The following is a 17,062-nucleotide window of genomic DNA, read 5'->3' on the forward strand; positions in this document are numbered from 1 at the left end:
TATGACTTACCCAACCATCTTCTGATTAAAAAAAAAAAAAAAAATCACATTAACTTCACTTCTATTCAATAAAACAGAAATTATAAATTTAGTTATTTATAATCACAGAAGTGCAAGTTTAAGGCCAATTCTTACAGTTGTTAAAATTTTGAAAATCGAACCCACCTTCCGACCAAAACAAATAAATAAATGGCCTTAAAAAGCAAATTAATTTTTGTATTTTGCCTTCATGAATTTTTTTTTATAAATCAATATCAATTTCAAAGAGATTTCAATACTATAAAATAACTGAAAAATGACCCATCAGAGGGTAAAAAATGTTATAATTTAGTCAAAAATGAGACTAGAATTTTTGTTCATTAAAGTAATTAATAATAAATCAAATTACAGCTGCCAACTTGTTAAAAACAAAAATAGGAACACAAAGAATGATATCACAATGAATAAATCAGGGGTAAATAATGAATGAAACAGGAGTAATTATGACACAAAGTGGAAAACAAAGTTTCAGAAATGAAAATGTCGATATCGAAATATCAATCTTTAAACCATATACGTTTCAAATTTAATATGATTTTTTGAACTAACAGTTTTAATTAAATTACTTACTAGTGAAGAATATCACACCTTAAAGTAATTAATTCAAGAAAAAACTTACTTGTTACAAGAATCGCAATATTGGATTTGAAAATCGCGTAAATATGAATCGCAATATTAAATTTTAAAATTGAGTGCATATGAATCGCAATGTTGGATTTTTAAATCGCGTAAATATGAATAACGATGCATAATTTTTAGGTCACGTGAATATGAAAATAGATGTTTGATATTACAACTGTGTGAATACAAATCGTAATATTAGATTCTAAACATGTGAAAATACAAATCGCGACATTGGATTTGTAACTCATTGTAACGTTAGAGTCCATTTTTTCTTGCAGGTTACATAATGGACAAAAGGGGCTTGAAAAAATTTCGATTCTGTACAGGTGTTTTGATAAGCAGTCATGGCCAGTGGCAAGGCGAAAGAGGGCCACAGATTTTTCTCTTGGCCATGACGGAATATCTTTAATTCCTTCCAGCCAGTCCTTATCCTTATTTGCTTCTTGGAGTTTTGCCTCAAATGTTGTTCGAAGAGAGATTTTCATTAGCCTTTTTGCGGTGTAGAAAGGATCTGGCTTAAGAGATATTTGTAGAAGCTTGGCGGCTTTTTTGGCCAAGAAGTCTGCAGTTTCGTTTCCTTGAAGTTCACAGTGCGCTGGTATCCATTGCATGGCGACATTTTTGTTGTGTTTGTGAAGCCTGCTTAAAAAAATACTTAAAATCTAAAATAAAAAATCGGTACACCAGTACATATTTAAATTAATAAAAGGTAACAAAAATCATTTAAAAATATTACCTAGTTATTGAATAAATAAGGAAATTCTGGATACAATTTTTTGTAGGTCTGTTTCAATACAATTTTCTGTCTCAAGGAGATTTCTAACAAGTTACAATAATCAGTAAATCATGATTCTTACCCTATCAATTGTTTTTTGATCCAAAGTATCCATAGTATTGTCCTTTTGATCTGAAGTTTGTGAATGAAGTATTAAACTAAGCAGTAAATAGCCATAACTTCTAACAACATTAAATACATTTAGTTGATGGTGGTTTGAAAAATCTTGTAAAGGCTCCAAAACGTTCTGCGGTCTGAAATGGAACAAACTCATGAAATGAATAAAATGAAGGAAATATAAATTACATTTACTATGAAGAAACTTTATATAAATATCAATGTCTTGATTAAATTGGCATAAATTACATGAATGTAATAAGACTGACAAGCATTTAAATTTTAATACTGGGTGCACAAATAATTTCTTAATGTGCACTTAATACTGGAATACAAATGTTGTTCCATCAGCTGCATAGCTATATATTGCCAACCTAAATAACTAACAATGTTAAAATTATTATTTAACATGTATATTAATTATTATTAAAAATATCTTGCAGAAAGATATTAGTGCTAGAGATGTTTGTTACAGAAAGCCCAAAACTGACTTAACAAGGAGATGAAATTTTTTCAGAAAAACCATGCTTGCTTCAAAACCAGAAATTTTTTTTCTGAAATTGTATAAAATCTACTTCAATCTTATTCAAATTCCTCCTAATTGATGCATAATAATTATTTTTTAAGGCTGTATTATATCTTCTGTTAATTATTATATATTTTGTTTAAAAAGTTGGACAATTAAGAATTTTAGTTAATTTTGTATTATTCATATACTGAAGCTGCATTAAATAAGTTGGTTTCTAATGATAGTATTATGTTAATTAAAATTATTGTTCCTAACGCTTCCAAGGTAAAAGTTGTAGCTATAAACTGTTTTGAAAGTGCGAAGTTGCTGCTTCAAACTGTTCCTAACATACAATCATATTTATGTAGTAATTAATTAACAATTGTATATCTCAATTATATTAGTACAGTTTTTGAAAAATATTAGTTGCAATAAAAGTCAGCGTTTTAATTCAGATGGTCTCTTTTTGGATGATTTAAAAAAAGAAAAAAAAATAGATTGGCTTTTTTTGGTTGGCTGAAATCTGGCAGTCTTGATCAAATAAGCTCAGACAGTAGCACAAAGTCTATAAAGTATGAAATTTTCTCTTCCAGCTCAATAGCGATTTAAAAAGGATACTGGAGCATTTTTATGTTCCAGTATTTTTTTTTTTTTTTTTGCGTATCCAAATATGCTTTTATCTCATTTAAGGCTGTAGTTCAAGATCCAGAATCAATAAAGTAAAAAATGTTCTCCAAAAACTCAATGTCAAGCTAAAAAAAAGGAACTGGAACATTTTTTTTACCCAACTTATTATTAATCAATAATAGATTGGTATTAATTAATGATAGGTTAATATGAGAATTAATTAATAATAGACAAATATGAGAAGTACATTTTACAGGAATAAAAGTTTCAGCTTTACCTTATACAATTTTTTAAAGAGGCTTTAGTATTATTCTTCATAATGCAACTTGAAAGCTGCAACAGTATCAAGTCCAAATCTGGTGTAGTATTTTCTGATTTCATATAATCCCATAATTTTGATGTTTCAAATGATATAGTTTCAGTTTTTTCCCTTTCATCAGTCAGTTCGGTAATATGAGAAAATGATGGTATTATTAAGTGCCTTAAAATATTTATCTTCACATCATTATCTAGGTTTTCCCTGTCAAAAATTCTTAGTAGCAGTTCTTCTTGTTCCAAAGTAGACATCTTTGAAATAAATAAATGAGGAAGGTCTTTAAAAAATGAAAGTTGCGGTAGAAAACATCCAGTTGCTACTCTAAAAATCATAAATAGTAATTCAGTTTTCGATACTAAGCTCAATAATTCAGGTTCTACGTAGTTCAATAATTTAGATTTTGATATTGAACTCAATAATCTAGGATTTGAAACTAAATGTAATAATTTAGCTTTTGATACTAAACTCAATAATTCAGGTTTTAAGCCTTCTAAATTCAATGATAACAAATTCAATAATTCGGTTTTTGATTTATGATCAAATAATTCTAATTCTGATATTAAATTTAAAAAATTTGGTTCTGATATTAGGTTAAATAATCCTGCTTGTGGTATTAAGTTCAGTAATTCAGGTTTTGATAAGTCATGAGAAAAAAAGCTTAAGAAACACTTTGCTATAATCATATATTCTTCCAAATTAATGAAATCTGCTTTTGAGTTTAGGGATTTGAAATCAGCATCTCTCCAAATAGTTAATAATTCTGGCAATAAATCTGTCTGTTGAATTATGAAATGTTTGTTGTATTTACATAAAATACTGATAATCCTCAAAGCCCAACACTGATGTTCACTCAGATGTAAGGTTTTTGAAGATCGGTTAAGCATTTTCTTTAAAATGACAGTATTTTTTTCTAAACACAGGTGGATATCTTTTTCATGGCAGCTCTTTAATACAAACTGTAAAAGAGAAAAGAAAACAAAAGAAATTATTGGTGAATTTCAAAAAAATATACTCGTAGAAGAAAAAATAATAGATGCATAATAGATGCAGCTGCATAATAGATAAAATAATAGATGCATAATAGATAAAATAAAAGATGCAGCTTTTTTTCTTGTTTCGAATTTGCACTAAACAGTTTTTTCTTAATTTTTACACCGAAAATTCAAAAAAATATTCAATAACAAATCGAAGAAAAAAAATTTACAAAACTATACAAAAATATATATTCATATAAGAAAAGATAATATGCAGCTTTTTTTTCTAAATTTTTTTATTGAATTTTCAAACAAAGAAACAAGAAAATTGCACTGAACAGCTTTTTCTCAACTTTTACATTAAAAATATATATATATACAATAAGAAATTAAAAACAAATATAAAAAAATACTCATATAAGAAAAGATATGATGCAGATTTTTTTCCCATTGCATCGAATTTGCAAATACATTTGCACTAAACATATTTTTTTTATTTTAAATATAAAAATTTCCAAGATAACCATGATTTACAACAAAAGAAGCTAACTTGGTAGGAAAGTTCTTTCTCTTACTATATCACAGTTTTATTAGGTTGTTTTTAAAACATTATGAAAATGGGTTCTAGTAAGGAATACATCCAACTTAAGCGTTGGTAATACCAATTCTCTAAGTAGTCAATTTAGTTGTTGGTGGGGGAAAGCAAAGATCAGGCATTGTCAAGATCAGTTCTAGACCATGTAACAACTGTGGAGGATGACTAAAAGCAGCTAATTGACTGCAGTTCTTACGTTCTCGATCAGATACAAGTTTGGAAACCTGGATGGCCAATCTTGGTCCATATGGCTCAGGGTTGGCCTTTTGCCAGCAGAAACTGGTTATAACCGGTAAAAACGGGCAGAAACTAAAAAGACGTTTATATCAGTTCTAGTAATTGCTTAATGACATTTTGTTTAAGTAAACTGAAAATGTAACTCCATGTGACTGTAACAAACTTTTCAATTCATTGCTTGTAAATATATATTATTTTGCTTATATTGAATACATAGAGTGTAGTATATCAAATATTTATATAAAACAAATCGGCCCCATTTCCTGAAACTTATTTTTCCAGTCAAGTTTTGACAACTACCCCAGCTGCTACATGGTGATTCAGTTTTAAAAAATTATGCAATAGATGAAAGTTTCACAAATCTCGCTTGTTCCTTGATGGCAATGCCTGCTAGTTCTGCTGGACTTGAAAGAATCTTCTCAAATTTCTCGTTCGTGCATAGCAAATTGAGAAATTGTTTAGGTTTAGAAACTGCATCAAAACTTGTCCTTTGTTATAGATTACTGCAGAGTGCAAACAATGTAATATTTGATTTTGAATGGTGATAATTTTGTAAATAAATTGTACTTTGCTTAACATTTAATTGTTTTTTTCTATGAATTATCCATTGTATGTCAATCTCAGTACTTACTTTTATGTCATTTTCTGAATTTCTGCCACAAATGCGGCAGAAAAGGGTTTCTACCATGCCGGTTTTAACCGGCTTCTACCAGTGGTTTTAACCACCTCGGCAGAAACTTGTCAACCTTGATATGGCTGCTCATTGTTATCGATTGAAATGAAATCACAATCAATTGAATCCCTAAAAGGGAAAACACAGGACACATCTCAATGCTTAAACCCACAAGAGTTTCTCTTTCCAAAATATTGAGGGGTTGGCAGCCATCCAACAAGATTCCTTTCCGGATCAAATTTTTTTCTCCATAATGGTCCATTTCTCTATAAAGTGGAGATAAAGTTTCAAATTCCTGGGCTTCTTTACATAAAAGTATCAACCATGACTCTGATACTGTTGTTGCCAGTCTTTTGTGATTTAGCGTCAACTAGCTTAAATTCAAGAGTTTGTGAACTCGGAAAAAAAATCAAGCTGGTGGGAAAGCATGTAGATTGATGGTGGGAAAGCATGCAGATTGATGGTGGGAAAGCATGTAGATTGATGGTGGGAAAGCATGTAGATTGATGGTGGGAAAGCATGCAGATTGATGGTGGGAAAGCATGTAGATTGATGGTGGGAAAGCATGTAGAATGTACTCGCGATTTTTCTTCCATGCCTGATATTCTTGGTATAGGTGATGGCACTACTTCTGGTCTGAGTATAGAGTGCAGTAGGGAACCGATTATCCGGAACGATCGGGACCATCGCTATTCCGCATAACTGATTTTTCCGGTTTTCTGAATCGCTACAAAAAGCCGTTTTTTTTTTTAATTGTTAAACCCAACTAAAGAAAAAAAATATTCGGAAATAAACTTGAAAAACGAAGTAATGCACTAATGATTATTTCCAAAATGATAAGGTAAACATCTTTCAAAAAAGAAAGAAAAATCTTTTTTTAAATAAATTTTTTTTTTTAAAAAAAAAATGTCAGGAAAATTTATGGAATTTCATTCCGGTTTTTTGGTTTTCCGGTATACTGATTTCCGGATAACGGGTTCTGTACTGTAATTATATATTTTTAGAGTCCTGTGCTTGTTTTTTTTAGTGAATCAACTGGATCTTATTTAATTTTAATGGTTATAAGCAGTTGACCACGTAGCTAAGGATTTTCTAGAAGGTGAAGACATTTGCCGGATAGATAAGCCAGTCAGATCACCAGATCTCAAACTGATAGAAAATGGTTGGAACAAACACAAAATAAAAGTTGCTTTTTTCGGTCTTTATAAAGCAGAAGCAAAGATTATTCCATGATTGGTCTTCATCCAATTTTGCTCTGACAACTTTATTGAAAGCATGGAAATTTGTTGCTACTAATTAGTGGTGGACACATTCCTAGATGGAATCCATTTTGTTTATGTTTGAAAGACAACTTCCTCATAAAATTGTGATTCTGTCAAGTTTTCTTTTTGTTGTAAATATTGTTTGAGTTATAATTTACATAAACTTCTATATGGCTATCCCAAAAGTACAGTTTAGTGCACATTACCTTCAAATTTCATTTGATTTAAAATTAAACGCATAAAACAAAATGTACTATAAATTTTGAAAGGGCAGTGTAGCAGTAAAGTAATTTCACTTTTTGAAAGGAAAAAAAAAGTAAATATATCCTCACATTGAGTTTCTTTTTAAAAGCTATTCTGCCCTATAGTGAAAATTTAAGATAAACAACTTTATGGAATGTCTCGTATAAAATATTTAAAGAAATTATAACATGAAAATGAAAGCATTTTTTAAAATAATTTGTACTCAAGGAACAGAATATCTTCTTTACATTTTCATAATAAGATTCATTTCCTTAACTTTCGATTTTTTAGCGTAAAAATGTAGCGTTAGTTTGATAATATAATTTTTTTTAAAAAACAATTTTTAAAGTATGTCAAAGAATGCATAAGGCTGTATAGAAATAAAAAAAACTCGTATAGGTACCTTCAATACAACTATTACAGCAATAAATAATGACTTCAATGCTTTGACCAGGATACTTTTCACAACTGCTTAAGTTTCAAATTTAATTTTCAGAAAAAGAAGTTGCAGAGCGTTTTAAAAAAAGTTGCATTTTAAAGCAGATAAAATTATTAAATAATTCATAATTTAGAAATTTTTCCCAATCCTCAAAATTAATAAAAATAATTTTATATCATTATATTAAAAAATGTGTTAATTTTTTAGAAATGAAAAAAAAAAGAAAAAAATATATTAAAAAATTATTTTAAGAATTAATATTCATTTATTTTAATTTTCAATTACCAAGAATACATATATTTAAAATATTTTCATGTTAAGTGAACTCGTATGCTAGACCAACTAGATTTTATCTCTAGACCTAAACTGAAAATATATATAATTAAAAATATTTCATACCTCAAAAAATGAATAAATTTGTTTCTCAAACTCTTTCACATCTTCTAAAATTTTGATCGTGTGTTTTTCATAACAAGCCATATGCTTTATGAGATTATCATCAAAATGTTTCAGATGGATATAAAAGTCAGATTCTTGTATCAACAATATCAAAGGCAAAAACAGGTCAGGATGTATATTGCAAAACTTAAATAAACAAATAAATAAAATTAGTTTACAACCAAATAAATCAATTCTATAAATCAATAATGCTCAATAGCAGGCAAACCTGATACACTTAAAGTTGGTATCCGGCTACTAAAAATTAAATATTACCACTTTGAAAAATTGGAAACTTTACATAAAGGCTTCTCTATCTTCTTTCTTTTTAAATAAAAGTTTAAATATAAATGTATAAATGTTAAATTTATAATTATTATTTTATTATGAAATGAAATTTTTTTTAATAAGTAAATAATTAGATTCAAGTAGTACATAATTTATGAAGAAATATGATTTTCAAATAAATTTAATATTTATACTTTAGGGCATTGAAATAGTAAGGAAAAGGATCACTTATATAAAGTTAACTCCTGTTTGGCATTTCTGTGGTTGGTGTCACAGGCCATGTGAAGAAGAGAAAAATTGCTTCATTGATATTGAATTTTTAGCAAATATACAAGTCTATGTAATTGAAACTAATACTTTAACCCCTTAACTGCCGCGAGCGTATATATACGTCTCGGCCAGACGATGCATTAATTGCCGCAGGCATATATATACGCTTTCCCGAAGTACGATGCTTTGCATTGCGCTGCTATAAATAGAACTACATCCCCGACTCTTGAATGCAATAAAATGACCTTGTAAGTGTTTGCAATGAATGCATTACCAATTTTGGAGGAGGGGGAAAGGGGATGAGGGAATGGGAAAGGGCTGTGTTGGAAAAGTTATATCATAATATTTATTGCTTGTGTGTTTCTATTTAGTAAGGTCGGGTCTATTCTTCTTTCGTTTCCTGTGTATATTCGTCGAGAATACCGCTTTCAGTGCAATGAATGTGATGCTGGTTTATATGTCCAACCATGTTTCAGGATTTATCATACAACAGCTAAGTTTTAACATCTTTTATATTGTGTTTTTATTCTTTAATTTCAGTTTTGTATTTTCTTTCCCCCCTTTTTCTTCTCTTGTGAAAGTAAACTGTTTTTAAATTGCAAAGCGTGCATCTTTTTTCCCTACCAAAACACCGCGTAACAAAGCGCACTTGAGCGAAAAACGGTAGCACTGGGGAGAGAATCACGTAAATTCTACTCGGCAGGTAAGGGGTTAAGTAAATGAAATACGAACAGTAAAAACTTAACAACTTTAATATAACATTCAACTAGTAAAATAACATTTGTAGAAATATTAGAACACAACTATAGACAATGATCACTGACGTTATCTCCAGTAGAACACAAAAGCTAAACTAAATCTTTTTTACAGAAAACTAAACTGAAACTTTTATTCAGTTGCCAGATCACGAAAGTTCAAAGTTAGAGTCGCTACACCATCCCCCTTCCCGAAATTTTTTTTTAAACAAAATTTAATATAGAAAACTGTGCATATTTGGTGGGGAAGTGAACTCGTCTTCCAGAGCAAGTTCAAATTGGGTTGTTCTGATCTAGAGGAGATTCTTTTACAATTTGCTTTTGTGGCTAAGATGTTTTTTTAGGTGTAGGTTCTGTTGATAGAGGATGGAAAGTATCATGATCAGGTAGTAGATGAGCAGGTTCATCGCAACTTATGCGCCTCCTTAAGTTCTTGGATTATTTTTGTATTTCTGAATATTACTACGAGATGGCGTAACTAGTTCAACTTTGTAGAATGGCCGCATGCTAGTATGGTTGGCATCGCATGCCATGCGACGAAGGAAAAAATTGCTTAATTGAAATTTAATTCCTTGCTAGATACACGTCTTCCCTGATTATTTTTGTATTTCTGAATAATATTAAGACATGGCGCAACTAGACCCACTTTCTTCCCAATTTTTGCGTTGAGATTTCCTGCCTTGAATTGAATTCAAAATCATTTTGTGCTTTGTTATTTTGCTCTTATTAGTGTTACCCTTGCATGTCAAAACAATTATGATGTATGAGATAAATGTGATTTTTACACTCTGATGACAAAGATTAATTGTTAAGTTGTTTTAATGGTAAAGTTGGAAACTTACTTTCAAAAAATATTTTTTATGTAATTTTAATAATTATTTTATGCAGATATTTATCTTAAACACCTTGAAGTAATAGAGTTAATAAATATGTTATCACAGTGTATTTTTTTCAAGATAAAATTCGTTTCATTGCAGGAAAAACTCACATATTTCACCACCAATAGGTCAAGCAAAAAACTGCTTACTGACAAAAATATTTTGCATTTTGGAATTTAGGATAGAACAAATACTCATTTTCAGCAATAAAAAAATGCTTTTTAGGGGTCGGAAATTTGAAGGAAAAAAAAAGTATTTTAATTGAAATAACTAATTTTTTAAAATAACATAAGGTTGAAGTTTTTTTTAATTTTTTCCAAGTTTGAGAACATTTAAACAATTTTAAATAACAATATTTCTTTAAAACTTAAAATTTGTTCTTTTTTGGTAAGGATGATTAAATATGATTTGCAACCTCTAAGTAAAAATTGCTTTTCTTTATCTTGAGTTAAAACTTTTATAATCAAATATAAAATATTTTTTTCCAGTAAAATGAAATCTGCATTCAAATGGGGGGAGGAAGCGAGACAAATTGTACAAATGTATTAAGGTGCAGGATTGTTTGGTTCCCCGGTTATTCATTATTATTTTAAAAAATTTTTAGAAAATTCCTTTCTAATTTCGCTAAATTTTTTTCTTCTCTATCCCTGTTAAAAAGATCTGTTTTCCGTAATGCAGGTGTTACACTATAATTTAGGCGTTGTTTCGGCAGACTTCATGAAATTTTTCATAATGGTGATATTTGAATAAAGAACAATATTATTATAAAATAAATACTTACCCAAAAACAAGAATTCTTTATACTGTACAGTGTCCTCACATATTCTGTATACTTAACAGTTTTACTGTTTGTAAACCAGTCATGCAAATATTTTTCAAAACCTGACATCAAAATTTTATGTTCCTTTTCTTCAACCCTCAAGTCTTGGAAAACAAACAAAAAGCAACTAACTACATGGACATCATGAGTTTTTAGTGATTCAGACTGCAAAACGGACTTAATACGTTTTGTAATTGATGTTTTCTAAAATAAAAAAAAAAAAAAAAAAAACAATAATAAAATATTTTTAAGAAAATGAAGTAATTTAACTTTGAAGAATAAACACAATTTGCATTTCTAAAATGTCAATAAATTTGTTCCTTTCCTTTCTAGAAGCCCATTGTGGGGTTTGTAGCTATCAACAATGTCAACCTTCATCGAATGAAAAGGTACCCCAACATAGAGTTGAGTTAACATATATTATAGACTAGTGAATTGGAATTGTATTTTTGTAGTGGAAGATACACTACAGTACTCCCCGACCAGAATTTTACCTGTGATAGAATTCAATGAATGGGATACCACTAGTTTATTCATTGCTGTTTTGTGCGAAGCCGGGAGAGCTTTATTAAGATCACCATACTTTTAAATTCTGAACGTGATTAGCTGTATTAAGTTCATGGTCGTGGTAGTTCCTGTGTTGCCATTAGCTCCGATTGAGACTGAGTAGCAACAGCGTGAGGTGGATATTGTAACAGTCACAAATAGCAAGTCAACATGTTTAATTGGAACCATCCATGGAAGTAGGCGTGTTTAAATAGAAGTGGGAGTTTCTGTCAAGGGAGTTCACATCATCTCCGAAGGTTACCAATGTGGGTATAGTAGTTATCAACAATGTCAACCTTCAACTATGAAAAGGTACTATATACTAGTGAATTGGAATTTTTTTTTTGTAGTGGTAGATACACTACATCCATTCTTTTCAGAAAATTATTTTATTTGAATTACTACATTTTGTTAGAAGTGAGATTCTCACCCTCTGTTTTTTACCACATTTCTTTTGCTTGATTTTCTCTTCCAAGACTCTCCCCCCATTCTTAATTTTCAACCCACTTTTTTTCCTTGTCACAAACTGTTCTTAACTCGAAATTCAAAATACCTAAGACTTTTAAGACCATAGCATAGAGTAGCTAACAATAAAACACAAATTAATCAATAAGAAAAAAAAAGAGTTAAAAAAATATTCCCACATTCTATAAGTAAAATTAAGTAGCTTTTTGTCAGCAGTAGTTTTTTCTAAAGATAACAAGGTAATAAATTAATCTATTTATCTAGAACACACTGAGTGACGGATTTCAGTCCTTAAAAACTTTAGATAAAAGCTTTTCTGAAACTCTTTCAGGTCTGTCAACTTCTTTTCTAAAGTTTGTTTAGACAACGAAGAACAGAAATAAGTCAAGATTTTAGATGCATGTCAAAATATTATCTCACATGTCCCGTATTGCTGCGAGGAATGTTTAATACTGACAGCTTCAAGTTGCCCAACACAGTATTGGCATTACTTTTCTTGATAGTGACTTAACACCATTTTGTATCACTCCTATTTAAACAATGTAAAAAAATATCTGATTTGTTTTCGTAAATGTACAGCACAGGACTTAGTTTCTACAATATCAAGAAATCAGCTTTAACATCTTTTTCTATAAACTTTTACATAGAAAAACAACCCACCAAAAACTTAACATAACATAATTATTTTAACATGAATTAAGATATCACTCTTAAAAGAGAAATATTTTGTATAAACTTTATTGAAAGCAGTGTTATATATTTTCCTGGCTTATCAAAATTTTAATTCAAAAGAATTAACAATAAGCCAAATGCAATTGAAAGAAAAAAAAATCGCTGATCTGAAGGAAAAAAGTTTTACACATGAGGAGTATGCAAAGTGTGAGATTATGATTTGTAAATTTATTAAGGAAAAAAAACAGAGGAAAAACAATGGTGGTGCCTGAAGTTCTGAGATAGAACACAGAAGTCAGAGTTGTAGACCAAAAGCCTGAGAGTTGGCAGGTCTAAATAAAATTTTTTTTAATTATTCAATATAATTTTTTAAAATTAAAAACACTGAATTACAACGTAAATTTTCTTTAGTCAGAAAAAAACATTTAAAAATAAAGTTGTTTTTGTAAAATATTTCATAAAAATACATACCAGCCAATCAGCTTTAGGAGTTTCTCTAACATATTTTTTAAGAATGCGTAAGCATTTTGTTGCAAATATATACATTTTTTCATTGGCAGACGTTAAAGCATAAATAATACATTCAATTACAGATGATACGTTTTCTGTTTCTAAACTTTTACTCATAATGCACAAAATTTGCAAGGAGCTTTCAAATAATTCTTTCTCATCTTCTTGAAGTGACTTAAAATCCTTAGAAATAACTTTCGCACATTGTTCAAGAAGAAATTCCTTTAGAAAAAATCCTGCATTAAGATTTGTGTTGAAATCTAGAATAAAAAAGGCAATTTTTAATGTAATAAAAAAATTTAAAACTACAAAATTTGAACACAAGGAAACAATATACAATAACTATAGAGACATTTTTACTTTTATAACCACATGATAAGACTTTAAAATTCTCCCTTTTATTAATTAAATGCAGTAGAAACCCTATTGTTCAATACCAATAAGACCCAGAGTATGTCAGATAATTGAAACAGTTGGATAATCGGAGGAACTTCTTAAATCAATTTTGTGAGTGTATAATAAAAAAACTATAAGTAAAAATACTCAAAACAATTACTAGCGAGTAAAATAAAGTTTGAGAAAAACATTTGATTGTGTTTCACTTTTCAATTTTAAATAATATATTTTTCAATTTTAATTAATTTTAAATAAAAATATTAAAGAAGTTTCTGCCATGGTGACAAAGTTTGCACGTTTGTGTATATTATGAATATCTGGTTCGAGAATTAAAAAAATGTGTATAAAAATATTAAAATAATAATTACTATTAATAATCGGCATTAAAATGTTTTAGTATTTAAGTCTATTTATACTTATTTCAAAGAAGTTTCTGCAATGGTGACAAAGTTTCCACGTTTGTGTATATTATGAATATCTGGTTAGAGAATTAAAAAAATGTGTATAAAATATTAAAATAATAATTACTATTAATAATCAGCATTAAAATGTTTTAGTATTAAAGTTTATTTTACTTATTTCAAACGCCTTGTAATTAAAATGCTGTTTGGACAAAAAATAATAAGCAAATTTATGTTTAAAATTACATGTGCTGGTTAAATATAGCATTTCCTTAATTTTTGATAAATATATCAGCCTGTGTATTTGTTTCCAGCATGAATTTTCACTTCATTTAAACTATGAGCTTAGCAAGCTTTAATTTTGATTCGCCTGTTTCGATATTTTTTACACATTTTGTAACGACTCAACTTCTATGACAGCGCAATGTTGAAACAACGAAAAAACACATTTTTTTAATATTATGTGTGAACAACTTAATGCAGAGGGACAAAAAATATCATAAAATTATCCAAAAAATATTAGCAATCGATTACAAAAAATCCTAATGCAATTCGAAAGATAAGTGAAAGTTTAATCTGTCGCTATTATTTTCCCGAATTTCAACAATGGAATTTGATTGCGCCCAAACTAAATGATGTTAGTAATAGGTAATTGTTTACAAACCAACTCAGAAAAATTTGCATAGAAAAAATATGATCCAAATTGCTGCTTCCATTCTCAAGTTTTCAGTTTTGCTAATATATACACCATGACAAGTTCTCATAGACCCTTCAAAGCATGTTAAAAAACTAAATAAGTGTTCCTGACGTCCTAATTCTATTCAGAAAATTTAGTGTACGGTATACAGTGGAAAGTCGCGTATCCGGAATCGGTGGGACTTTCGAAAGTCCGGATATTAGATTTTTCCGCATAATAGGCCCCTAAGGTAAAGAAGGCTTAAAACGATCTGAATCTAAGAAGCAAAAAATAAATAAACAATATTTTTCAGGCAATAATGTTTCAGTATTAGAATGATATCTAATCAATCAAAAACAAAATATTAGACAAAAAAAATAATTATTGCTATTATAAAAATAAATATAGAAAACGAAAAAAATTTGACAGTTACGAAAATATTAATTGATCTCTCCGCCATTTTGAACTAGAATGATTCAAGCAAGAAAGGGAAATTCCAGTCATTCATTAAGGTGGGTAAGTGGAGAAGAAAAATTCATTTCCTCCTTACTTGTCATTCAAGTTGAGGGCGGGGAAGTGACAAATTCTTATTTTCTCTCCCATCATTGGCCATCAATCAAGCATAAAGGCGTGGCATACTGATTGGGTTCTCTTTATTTTTTTCTTGTGTGACTGAAAGTGATTCTTCCTCCACTTTAACGTTTGCTATGTTTAACCTTCTTCACAGCTTTTTCTTCTTCGTTTTTTTAAGAGAGAGAGGGGAAGATGAAGAAATGTTTGTTTACTTTGATTGTTAAAAAGTGTCTGGGAAATCAACCCTTCCAGAAAAGGGACGTCCGGATATGGGACGTTACACTAGTAGTACAACATATTTCAAGCTTATATGTTGTACTACTTATAATTTTCTTTACCTAAGTAGAATGAAGAATTTTTACGAAATTGTGATAAGTAAATTCATAAAAGGAGAGCAGCCGGCTACACTTTCAGAGAATAAAAAGCCCTGGGGTTAAAGGGAGGTTTTATTTTACAGAATTATCAGAAAGCATGATGAGATGTCCTCAGACAAGACAGAAGCAGATCTGGCAAACCGTGGCGAGTTCAGGCAAAAGAGAGAATAAAAAATATCAGGGAAAGGATACGACAAAACAGACTGCTAGAAAGCTAGCCCAAGAGCTCAAAATATTGAAGGAATCAATGTTAAATCTTCTGTGAAAGGACCTTGGGTGCACGGCTTACAGAACAAGCAAAATTCCTGCACTGCCAAGATAAAAAGGAGGCAGAGGTTGAAGAAATTTATCAAGTAAGGCATGCTGAAGATGAGTTTTCCTTTTCAGATGAGAAACTATTTGTTTTACAGCAAAATTTCAATACCCAAAATGATTGAATATGGTCAATTTCTGTTGATAACATCCATTATCGAAATATTTTGCCTGCTATAATTTGGAGGGCTGTTTCAAAAACTGATGTAAATTCTCATTAGTTTTCATTGAAAAGGGAATAAAAACCAATGCTTAATATTCTAGAGCTGAGGTTTCAGAAATTTTTTTACTTCCAAGTGTCCAGAAAATGTATGGGTGGAATATTTTTGCTTCCAAGTGTCCAGAAAATGCATGGGAATATTTTTGCTTCCAAAAAGATGGTGCTTTTTCTCATACCACAGGTGCAGTTTAGGAGTGGTACAGCAAACATTTAGCTGACTTTTTGATGAAGAAGGAATGTACTCCCCCAACCTGAATCCGCTTGCTCATTTTGTTTGGTTATACATGCTCTCCCAATTTAATAATTATAAAAGCACCAATCTGAGCTAATTCAAAAATGTATTTCAAAAGGTATGGCAGAAAATGCCGATAGAAGCCGCACGTGTCACATGCGATTGATTTAAAAAGAAACTTAAGCTCGTTAAGAAAGTAAAAGGCAGTATTATTTCAAAGCAGTTTTTGAAAAGATACTTAATTTTATGCAAAATGTTTTAGCATGATTTATTATATATTACTGTAACAAAAATTTCAAAGTGCATGAGAATGTCTTGGTCACTGTGTGTGTGTATAGATATATAACGTTTGTAAAGTTATTACCAGTTACAAACTAAGAAGTGTTTCAGCATGAGAAGACAAATGCATGCTAAACTTGTTGGCCATTTTTTTTTATTACCGACGAAATTCCCTTATTTGGGATTTTTTCACCAGCTGAACTGACAGTTAATGGGAAATCCATAGTGAAAAAATAAATAAAACTTGAGTACTCAAAACTAATGAAATAATGAATACTTACAGTCTGAAAGAGAGTTCTTCTTAAATGATTGTAACAGACAGAAACCCTTTAGAATTCCAATTATAACCTTAGTAGGGCATATGGAATATTCCTTAAGCATTTCAAAGCATTGGTTGTAAATACCCTTTATGTATATGTCCAAATTTGCCACTGTATTCTTCTTAAAAATTGTTTGCAAACATGAATATGCCTGCAAAAGAAATTGATTTCAACATGCAAATTTTCAGAATCTCTAAAAAAATAAATA

General features: G+C 29.7%; 1 protein-coding gene across 5 annotated transcripts in view; it reads right to left on the reverse strand.

Annotated features, from left to right (window-relative positions):
* Positions 1 to 17,062, reverse strand: part of LOC107455334 (transformation/transcription domain-associated protein) — a 165,499-nt gene that overhangs the window by 71,959 nt on the left and 76,478 nt on the right. For all 5 annotated transcript variants that reach the window (XM_087161598.1, XM_087161599.1, XM_087161597.1 and 2 more), the window contains 6 exons: positions 16,816 to 17,005; positions 13,033 to 13,331; positions 10,840 to 11,082; positions 7,829 to 8,014; positions 2,968 to 3,962; positions 1,521 to 1,692 (listed from right to left, as the gene is read on the reverse strand). In XM_087161598.1, the coding sequence (XP_087017724.1) occupies positions 1,521 to 1,692; positions 2,968 to 3,962; positions 7,829 to 8,014; positions 10,840 to 11,082; positions 13,033 to 13,331; positions 16,816 to 17,005 (2,085 nt within the window). The remainder of the gene's footprint in view (positions 1 to 1,520; positions 1,693 to 2,967; positions 3,963 to 7,828; positions 8,015 to 10,839; positions 11,083 to 13,032; positions 13,332 to 16,815; positions 17,006 to 17,062) is intronic.

This window comes from Parasteatoda tepidariorum, chromosome 4 (genome assembly GCF_982258835.1).
Source record: "Parasteatoda tepidariorum strain Cologne lab strain chromosome 4, Ptep-v5.0, whole genome shotgun sequence".
Lineage (NCBI taxonomy): Eukaryota > Metazoa > Arthropoda > Arachnida > Araneae > Theridiidae > Parasteatoda > Parasteatoda tepidariorum.